The 10,946-nt window shown below is 46.9% G+C and overlaps 1 protein-coding gene across 1 annotated transcript in view; it reads left to right on the forward strand.

Annotated features, from left to right (window-relative positions):
• The window catches only part of si:cabz01090165.1 (uncharacterized protein LOC100333421 homolog), a gene marked incomplete at its 5' end in the record, with an annotated part of 36,701 nt that extends 33,006 nt beyond the window's left edge, over positions 1–3,695 (forward strand). The window contains 3 exons of the mRNA XM_041939939.1: positions 2,797–2,980; positions 3,278–3,497; positions 3,571–3,695. Of these exons, the coding sequence (XP_041795873.1) occupies positions 2,797–2,980; positions 3,278–3,497; positions 3,571–3,695 (529 nt within the window). The remainder of the gene's footprint in view (positions 1–2,796; positions 2,981–3,277; positions 3,498–3,570) is intronic.
• Between the last annotated feature and the right edge of the window lie 7,251 nt (positions 3,696–10,946).

Consider the following 10,946-nt stretch of genomic DNA (forward strand, 5'->3'; position numbering starts at 1 on the left):
CTCCTCCTCCATCTGTTCTGTCTCACCTTGTCTCCTCTTCCTCATCACTTCTGCTTTGTCGCTCTTCCTCTTTTCTCATATTCCTCTGCCTTTAATCTCCCTCCACCTTGTAGCCTTTGATTTTCTCGTTGAAAATGCAAAGTGCTGCTTCCTCCTGCGTCCGTCAGTCTTTCCTCTGTGTGAATATTCTCTCCACTTCAATTTTGTACTTCAACTTTAATCTTTTGTATTGTTGGAAAAACTCCTCTACGCTTCTCTTTACCAGAACATTGTGTCAGGTCTCCTCTTCTGTTTCTCTCCAGCACAGCTGCAACAGAAATCACTTCAACCAACGAAGCTGCAATATCGATACGAGAGTCTAAGTGTGCATGAGGACGATCGAGACAGAAAGATAAGGGACAGGTCTTCACTGATAATAATAAACTTTATTTGTTAAGCACTGTTCATACAGGAGCTGCAGCACAAAGTTCTTTACAACAAAGAATCACACACACCAAGTGAGAGCTTCACACGGGAAAGACAGAATTTAATAAACAATGAAAAAATTAATGATCAATAAGATGGAGAACAAAACCCACCTGATAATGATGGTAAAGTAGGAGGACAAGTAATAGCAATGCAGCCTGGTCCTAGTCCATTAAGGGCTCTGTATGGAAGGAGGAGGACCTTTAGATCAATTGTGAATGTTACAGGAAGCCAGTGCAGAGCAGCTGAACTGGACTAATGTGGTCTCTCCTCTTGGTTCTGGTTCATAGTCGAGCTGCAGAGTTTTGAGTGAGCTGACGTCTCTCAGTGGTTTTCTTCTGGAGGTCACAGAGATCGAGTCGGCTTGAAATAAAGGCGTGAATCAGTTTTTCAGCATCGTCTTGATTATAAATAGTCGAACTTCAGCTGCTTCTAAGGTGGAGAAACAAAGTCTTTGTCACCTTGTTGATGTGGGACTTAAGCTCAGACGTGACGAGCTCTGATCAAAAAACGATAAAAATCAAGACTCGAGGAAGTGGAGACAAAAATGAAACATGACAAACTCAAACCCACCTGGACCGGACGGCAGAGCCATGAAAGCTGAATAAAATAAAACCGGTGCAGAGGACGTTTGGGCTAAATCGTCCGTCAGGTTTTCTCTCTTTAGATCACGTTGATGGAGGCGAACACGCGTCCTGCAGACTCTCTGACGGCTACACCGCGAGAGCAGCTGCTGGTTCAGCTTCTGTCTCTGTAACGGTTCCTGAATGCAGACTGGGTTCATCTCAGCAGACCTCAGCAGGTCTGTGCTGGTCCCTCCTCTCCACACTCACACAGAGCACGTCCATCTGCTGTAATGAACACAGCCGATATCAGACGGCGTTTTCTCAGTCCCCGAGACATCCTGAGACTGTCTGATCCTCATCCGGTCCACTGTCTTGAATTTGTCTCATGGTACGTGAGAAAAATCATCTGGATGTGACAAAGTTTTAGATTTGGAGCTCTCTGTGTAAAAGAGCCTTTGATGGCGATCATTGAAATGTAGAAAGTGTTTCAGCTGCAGTAGATCTGTAGACTGCCGTCCTTTAGAGCTGTGGAGTGTCTAACATCGGCGCTGTGATGACACCACTGATGCCGACAGTAAACCTAAATGAACTCAGGTATGCTGGTATGATCTTGCTGATTGGTTTTCTCCCCGGTTCAGTGTGGAACCAGGTTGCAGCCGAGGGCGGAGACGTTTCGGGGATTCTGTTGGTCTGCGTTGCCCCACGTGAAGCTATAGCTCAACACAGTTCATGAGAATTTGCCTCGACTGCTGCGAGCTTTGACTTTCTTGAGGCTTGTCCGTATCAGATCGTGTCGTCTTCCAGAGGCTTGCCGTGCCTTCCACAGGTGAATATTTAATGATCTGGCTTCTGAATTGGAAGAACTTGGGTGGATTTTAATAGTTCACAGACTTGAAAGACCGAAACACCGACGTCCAGTTTGCCTCCGAGTAAGAGAGACTTAAAAATAGCTCTGGCATCTATACAGAGGAGAAAATCTACCAAACCTCATTGTGTTTGCTGTTTGCAGAGATCCAGGTTTGACTCTCAGCGTGGCTGAATTGTTGGAGCTCTCAGTGATTCAGTTCCCTGCAGACAGTAACAGAAAGAACCCGTCCAGCACAACAAGAATATGACAAATAGCTTTCTACAATAAGTTCCCCATGTCTTGTTATTCTCAGAGTTGTTGGGGGAGAAAGCACTTGGACATTTTGTGGTGACAGAAATAAGTCAATTTGTGCAGAATTCAGACCCGTCATTGTGTCTGGTTCAATAAACAGCAGCAAACCTCCACCAGAGGAACCGAGAGAGGCCCTGAGCAGTGAAATGGATTTTTGCTCCTGTGTAGCGCCTGTGTGTCACTGTAACGTGGGACTTTTCAGACGGGGGAGTTTTTCAGCAGAGAATTACGAAATAATGAGACAAATGTTCCAAACGGTTCATCCGACCTCTGTGGTGTTTACCTCCACCGTCCACAGTCTGTGTTCAGACGAGAACGATGACCTTTGACCCCCAAAGAAACAACTCAGGTGTGTACAACACAGTCAACAGAGCTACAGGGTCCGCAGTGTGGGTCAGTGGTGGGCCTACAGAACATGTAAACCTGTCTCTGGTGTCTCTGGTGTCGGATGAGTCCTCTTTGATCTTTGTCCGTCCGTCCTCCGACTCCCTCGATGACCTTTGGCCCCTTCACAGTCGATGCTGTTTGTTCTGGTGTCCACACACACTAATCTATAAATTAAGACACAATGAAAGATGTCTTTGTCTCTGTCTTCCTCTCATTCAGGATGATCCCGGCCAACCACAAGTACTTCCTGCTGAGCGACCTGGCCTCGTCGCGGGACTACGAGCTGTGTGTCTTGGCGGTCTACGACGACGGCATCACCGCCCTGACGGGCACCAAGCTGGTGGGCTGCGTGTCCTTCAGCACGGAGACGGAGTACGGCCGCTGTCACTCTATACGAGACCAGGTCAGTGTGTCGAAGTCAGGATCAGAGACCATCAGTGTCCAGTGATCTGGTTCTAAACACTGTTGTGCAGCTTAAAGAGCTGAGCAGCAGCAGACGTTTAAATGTTTGTAGCACATCTCGTTTCGGTTCGTTGAAGCTTTGAATGGGAGTAAAGTTTGTTTGAGGCTAACTGTGAGCTCGTCTCCACGTTTTGATGTCACGATGTTAAATTGTCGCAGTGAAAGACGGCAAACACAATGAACCGCAGGAGCAGAGCGCCAGGCTAACCGTCTGCCTGCTTTTCATCTTCATCTCCAGTTCCTGGGAGGCACCATGATCATCATCATCGGGGGGATCATCGTGGCCTCTGTCCTGGTCTTCATCTTCATCCTCCTGATGAAGTACAAGCTGCACAGCAACCACTACAAGCAGAAGGCCGCCGCCCGCCACGCCAACGTCTGCTCCCAGACCAACGGAGGAGGAGGAGGCGGAGCCAACGTGCTCGCTCTGCCTCCGTCCTCCTCCTCTGCAGGGCAGGGTAAGTAAAGACAAGACAGTACGTGACTCCTGTTGGTCCTCAGGTAATCTGACTCCATCTTCCTGTCTTCCAGGTGGAGGCGCTAATAAAAACTCCCAGCCGTCATCGTCAGCAGAGGGGATGGGAGCAGCTTCTCTTCGAGGGACGACTGTAGTGGACTTGAATCCCACCCACGACGATGACGCCATCTCCCAATAACACACAAGAAACTGTCAATCAAACCCACAGCCCGCCAATCTCTAAGCCCAAACCAATACTCCACTTCCCTCCCCCCTTTTTTGATTTGTTGCTGGTGCCTGGAGCCAGACTCCACCTGACGCCGAGGAGCGGCTCCTGTCATTGGTGAGTAGCTGCTGAGGGGGGCGGGGAGGACAGAAGCATCGAGTTTAACGAGCTGAATTAGATCAAATGAGTTCCTCATAAACTCGTCAGGTTCCTTCAAACCACGCAGGCCGACACCTGCGGGGTGTCTGGACCTCAGGTGGGACCTCTGGCGCCCTCACACATGTTACCTGCAGGTGGTTTGTGCTGCTAAACCAAAACTGAATGCGTGAAGTCAAATAGACGAGGGAGGACAGACAAGAGAGGGGAGCTCCGCTTGAAGTCTGTTTGAAATTGAAATGTGAGAGCGAGCGCGGCCGAGCGAGCGGGCAGAGCGCCGCTTTAATAAACCACGCGGACAAAGTTCATCCGGCCTGCTCGACCGAGCGGCAGCTGAACGCGCTTCCATTAAAAACACACTGTAATGAACAGCCACTCACCTGGAAAACGCCCACACAGACACACCTGCAGGTGCACACACACACACACACACACACACACACAGGGCTGTATTTGCCTGTCCAGTAAACAGATTTAACTGCTTCCACCACCAGTCAGACCAGTGGCGTGCACAGACTTGTTGAAGGGCAGGGGCAAAAAAGGAAAACAAGGGCACACATAGCGTGTCCTCGCCACTGAAGAGGGCACTTTAGCACGCGTTTTGGAGTCCAAGAGGGCACTTTAGCACGCGTTTTTCAAAAACTGGGCCGAGGGGGGACGGTCGCCCCCCCCTGCCCCCCCGTGCACGCCACTGAGTCAGACTGGTTTCAGGTTAACGTGGACGGTAGAAATCGATGCAGGACTCTCAGGCGGTCGCTGCCTTCTTCGTAGGTTTGATATAAGAGCACGAACCACAGTGTGCACGTGAACATGTCTGAACGAACCGTTCCAAGAATATTTGAGTGAATGTGATTCATTTTTTGTGACTTTGCAGACATTTGCTACCTTTACTTCTGCTTCTTCCGTGTTGCGATACAATAAAATTCAACACAAGCTAAGCTAACTGCTGAGTTTAGGAATAAAGGCCCAGATGAAGTTTCCTCCAGGAGAGCAACAACATGTGGAGCGATCCTGCGTCAGGTCAGGTGATCAGGTGATCAGGTGAAACCATGCGTGCACGGACGCTGTTGCTTCACTTCTGCTCTCTGGAGAAGCTGAATGAGTTTATCTGACGGTGAAATGAGCACACAGCTTTGCTCACCACATCACCTTTTATCACTCTGTGCCTCCATCACTTCCTGTTGCCGCTTCCTCCCTGCACAAACATGTGTAGCTTCCTCCCCCTCCTTCGCTCTGCAGCCATTTGTTTGGTTTTAATGAGCAGTTTTGTTTTCATTCCTTCTGAGTTCAAGGTCGTTTTGTTCGTCAGTTATCCTCCGCTACAGCTTTTCTCTCTGTCTGCTCGTATTTCTGCCGCCGCTTTCACTCTCAGATTGAGATGTACACCCGATGGTGAGGTATCTATCAAAGCTCTGGAGGATTTTCTCCTCTTCACACAGTTTATGAGCTGTTTCTTTTCTTTCTGTCTCTGTGTGAATTGAAATATTGCTGCCGTGTGGTTCAATGGATGGAGCGTGACACTAACGCCGGCAGCGAGAGCAGCTCTTCTCGCCGCTGAACCGAAGAGGCGGAACGAGTCCTTTGTGGCTGTGCGTCACGTGTCCCGTGTGACCCGGCGTTAAATGACCTTTCAGTTTTGTTTCTCTTGATTCTCTGAAAACCTTTTACAAGCAGCATGACAGAAGGTGATCTTCTCTGTACGATGAGGCTCACAGAGTGTTGTACAACTTTATTAATATTCAGCTGATGACGACAACAACAGGACAACGACACTGACAGTCACTGCGCGTGGATAAATATGTCTGAGTTATGAAAGCACGCTCAGTTAGTGATGCTCATAGTTCCTCATATTCTCTCGCTGCAGACTGCGCAGATGTGATCGCATTAAATCACACCTAAATCGACACTCATCTGATTGGCTCAAAAGGAAGGAGACATCTGATTGGCTGCAGATAATTCCCTGCTGGTAAAAATGCAGTTGTGAATTGAGTCCCATAAAAAAAAACACACAAATACATTTAATTTTACATGAAAATACATTAAAATCCACACATATATATATATATATATACTTTGCTTCCTGTTCCTCAGTAGATATGAGCATGTAGATCGGGATCCTGTTTTCTCCTCATCCCCTCTGTGTCTCCTGTCTTTTCCACCGTCCCTCGAGAGGAGGAAAGTAATTAAGTACTCTGCTGTACAAGTACAGTCTTGAGGTACTTGAGTATTTTCTGCTATAATTTAAATAATTTATCTGATCATTTTAGTTAGTTTGCAAATTGAGATTATTATGATTTAACGTAAAATATAATAAATCATCAAATAAATTATGATGTTATTAAGTCAAGATACTGTGCAGCACATAAAGTGACATATATGAAAATATAGAAATACGATAAAATCAGCTCCACTTTTTACCAGCTGCAGCATTAAAGCGATAAACACGAGTGTATCAAGTAGAAGTACATTATTCTGCATAATGAGTACTGTTACCTTTGCTACTTAAAGTACATACCGATGCTAATGCTATCGTACATTTACTCAAGTTACATTTTAAATGAAGGACTTTTGCTTGTAATATTTGTACTGTGGTATTTATAGGTTTACTTCCAGTTAAAGACTGAAGTACTTCCTCACCTCTCGTTCTCATTTCACTCTTCAGATGTATTCCCTCCCTCTGTTCTCTTTTATTTACCCTCAATGATCTCTTATCTCTTTTTTTCTCCATCTCTCCATTTGTTTTTCATCCCTCTCCTCTTTTTCTTTCAGGTAATTTCTCCTCCACTCATCCCTCCATCATCCACGCTCCGCTGTTCCTCTGTGATGTTACGAACTCATCATACTGTCCCTCCTTTCCTTCCTGTAATAATACACCCCCCGTCTGGAAACACACAGTGTGTCATGCACACAAACACACACACACAGAAACACACACACACTTTTTTTCTCACCGAGGCAATCTCAGCAGAGCCCACTGGCCCTCAGGCCATTTGTTGTGGGTTTAATATCTACCACACACACACACACACACGCACACACACACACACACACACAAACAGAGGCAATCTCAATGCGGCTGATTTCTCTCCAATCCATATGAACTGAGCTGGTGTTTGTTGGTCAGCCTGACTCACCACTCCCCGAAATGTCATCAGTACCCTCTCCCAGCAGACACACACACACACACACACACACACACACACACAGCTGCAGGAACACAAGTGTTATTTGTGTGTTTTTACTGTATTTGCTGCTTTAATATCAGTGATTACATTTTGGAGCCGCACTGAGACTAAACAGATATGAGCCTGATGATAAATCTGAGCTCCGGTTTCAAAATTCGTTCTCGAAACTATGAATGTGAAAACAGATCTGCAAAATGTGTCTGTGAAACCTTTACTGCCGACGTGTTTCAGCTCCAACATGATTCATGTTTCTGGCCAAGCCATCAGCGAGGCGTTCAAGGTCCCAGAGGATGAAGCCCCCCCGACTGTTAATGTAGCACCACCCGCAGGTCAGACGCCACTCATCCTCTGACGTACTTCAGTGTTTCACTCGATGGATTCTGGTACGAACATTTATGATCCCCAGGAGATAAATCCCACTGATCCAGCAGGTTGGATTCTTTGCATCTCAAGGCGCCTGGTTCAGGTCCAGGAACGACTGTCGTTTTGGTTAAAGATTGAAAAGTCGAAGCTGATTTGAAGTGGAAACAGTGCTGAAGTGTTAAACGCTTCATTAGTTAACTGGACCACCAGCTTTCCTGTGAATGAACAAAGGTAGCACCCTGTATCCAGAGGAACCAGGTGATTCCTCACATCACAACGAGCCAGTGTTCGTTAAAAAACACAGTCCTCCTCACTGTCCTGCTCCTCATCTTCCTGCCTGATAGATGATGAAGGTGCTCCTCTCAGTGCCTGGTGGAGTCTCAGATCAGCTGTCTCCATCCACCGGTCAGCTGGCTTTGGTCACATGTCTCTGTGGTCGTCTCTCACAGGTGAATGTGGATCAGGGCTGACAGACCAGATCTGGACTTGGTCCTGAGAACCTCCTGCATGCTGCTCTGCTCAAAGGCAGCGGCAGAGACGGTTTGAGCATCTCGCTGATGTTCAGGAACAATCTGGATTCTTGTATTTCCTGTTTGGACGCTGCCGAGCATCGTGCTCCCTCAGTGGAGTCTGTCAGGCTGAAGGTGGTTTCTGTGAAGTCCTGGATCAGCAGCAGACTGCAGCTTTGCTCTGGTCTGACGTTCCTTCTTCAGAATGTGTGTGTTCGGCCTCACGAGCTGTTGGCGAAAAGCTTGTCGTTGGTCTTCATTCAGCTTCTTTTCGCCATTTAACACAGCTGTGATTGGTTATAGACGTATTTCTGATTTTGAGTATAAGTTTTGTGCCCCCTGATTACAGATATTAGTGTAAACCGCAGTTCTCAGCCTCATTTACTGTGATAACATCCCAAGAATAGCTCAGTATGTGTGTAGCAGAGCTACAGAACACCCTGATGTGTGCAGGCAGTCAGAAAGTAGAGCACGGCGGTAAACGGAGTTCAGAGCATGCAGATGTGTTTTTATATCTGTGTATAATGTCTGAAACTGACTGTCGTTCAGCCGAAAGAAGCCTGATTTTCCAACAAAGTCGACGTTTTGCAGATATAATGTTTTCACCGACATCACCCCCCCCCCCCCCAACAGACACATGAGCACACAAGCTACACGCCGCACAGAAGTACACACTTTAATTCAACACATGCTGGCTCCCTCCAATAAAATCCCACCATCCCACATCAGCGATTACCACAGAAAGGGTGAGAGAGGGGCGAGAGACACAGGCAGCGACGGGCAGATAGCATCGCTGTGCACTCTGCAAAGCCACGAGGCATCAGGGCCTCGTTCGCTGTGCTTTTATTATCCGAGCCTGGCACCGAGCAGCAGGGTGGCACAGTGACTAAACTGTCAGCGACCGCCACAGAGCCGGCGGCGCTGCGCAGAGCAACAGTGACACCTGCTGGCCCCAGCGAGCTCTGCCACCGGTTCACATGCTCTTATTTTTACCCTCGTGTATCCGGGGAGAGTAGAGGGACGCCGTCGCTCACGTTTATGCATTCACACATTGACACTGGGAGTGAAAGCGGCATGTTCAGACAGCCTGCATTCATTGTTCTCAACAACAAAAGAAAAAGAGTTGTGGCACAAACAACAAAAAAAACTTCTTTTTTGTATGTCTGAGGACATGAACCCCAGTCTACAGCACCTCGTCCCAAAAACATCACCTTCCTTTTGACTGTGCAACACAGAAACATTATATTTCTTCCTGCGTCTGCTCTGAACGTTGGCGTCAGATGGATCCGTGTGACGCAGAACGATGTGATGATACTCGGACAGCGTTCTCATCAAGACTTCAATTTAAAAGAGAACTGTGATTAATTATTAGCTGGACAAAAATTAGGTGAAACACAAGCAGTTAGAGGACTTTAAACAAGCCGCCAGCTCAGCTAAACGAGCTAAACGAGCGCACCTGAAATGTCTGTGGTCATCCCTCATTATGAATGCTCACAGCTGGGACAAGTCATTGAGCAGCAAGTGTGAAACACACACTTCACTGTTCTGAGATCTGTTAGTGAGCATCATGTTGTCGGAGCTGATAAACCGACGGCTTGAGCTGCAGCTCAGTCTTTTACAGTTTAGTTTTATTTGTACAGCTGTCACCTCTGAAGGTTTTGATCGTATTTCACTCAGAAGCTGGAAACAGCAGACAAACAGTGCACAAAGTTTAACCGTTTTATCCTCAGTGAGAGCATCAGGAAACAGAGTTATAATCATCAGACGACAGGAACGTGAAACAGAGCCTCCATGTGCATGTTCCTCGTTTTCACTGTCAGAGGTGGTTTAACTGTGAGAAGATAACAAAATAAATTCTGCATCAATCTTTGAGTGCACATTAAGAGAAAGCAGTGAAACCCCGACTCATCTATTTTCTGTTTTCACACAGAGGCTTCAGAAAGCCTTCGACTGAATGAAACAAAGTCAAAGTCATTTTAATCTGCGTCTGAAAAAGACCTGCGTGTTTGTGCAGAGGAGGCAGAAAGACGGACGGACGGATTGTGGGTTTAGTTGGAGGAGAGAGACGCCCAAAGAAAGACAAAGCGAGAGAGACAGAAGTGAGGATTACAGACTTATATTTAGTTAGTGAGACAGGAGGAGAAAAAATGACAGAGAAACAGGCAGCGAGAGAAGTACAGATGAGTCACTGAGCCCCGAGACGCCGTTATTGACGAGAAAAGATGGAGGGATAAAGAGAGAGGGGGAGAAAATGAAAACTCACGGATGAGGGGGAGGTGGAGGAGGGACGGAGCGAGGGATTGGGAGGAGATTGGACATGAAGAGGATGAGAAGTCTGTAAATAGAAAGCTGAAGCCCAGAATTTACAGCTGACTGAGAAAAGGCAGAACGGTTATTTATCCATCTGGAAAATCTGAATTAGCATCGATTCACCCGTTAGTTGTCGCTCTTTGTTTATTCGCTGCTGTCCTCTGTCTCTATCGCTGTGAACAAAGTGAGTTTTTGGACTGAAAAGAGACATGAAGACTTTCCAAACATGACATTCGTCACTTTTGTTCTTTTCTGAGAGCAAACAGTTGAAAAATCAGCTGATTTCCTTAAAAATAGCAGATTTCCTGATTAATTGATCAACACGTTAAAGGATAACTTTGGTTTTTTACAACCTGGACCTTATTTGTAGCATTAAATACGCCCATTTACTCACCCAGACAACTTTGGTGGCATTTGGAGTCGTTTTGAAGAAATTAGCCCCAGAGGAGCGGCGCGTATATCCGTATAATGCGAGTACTCGGGGCATCCATGCAGCCTCTATATAACGCATAATCTGCAGAAACTCGTTCATATTCTAATATTTTGTTATGATATGCTGGTGCTATTCCCCTCTGAGCCCGTGGTGGCATGTTATCACCATCCGGCGTCTCTAGGCAACTACCTCTGACGTGGATGATGTCATTACCAAATGCCGGGCGCTGCGAGCAGCCAGCCACAACACGGCTGACTCTGCGGCGGTC

Source organism: Chelmon rostratus, chromosome 7 (genome assembly GCF_017976325.1).
Source record: "Chelmon rostratus isolate fCheRos1 chromosome 7, fCheRos1.pri, whole genome shotgun sequence".
In the NCBI taxonomy this organism is placed as follows: Eukaryota; Metazoa; Chordata; class Actinopteri; order Chaetodontiformes; family Chaetodontidae; genus Chelmon; species Chelmon rostratus.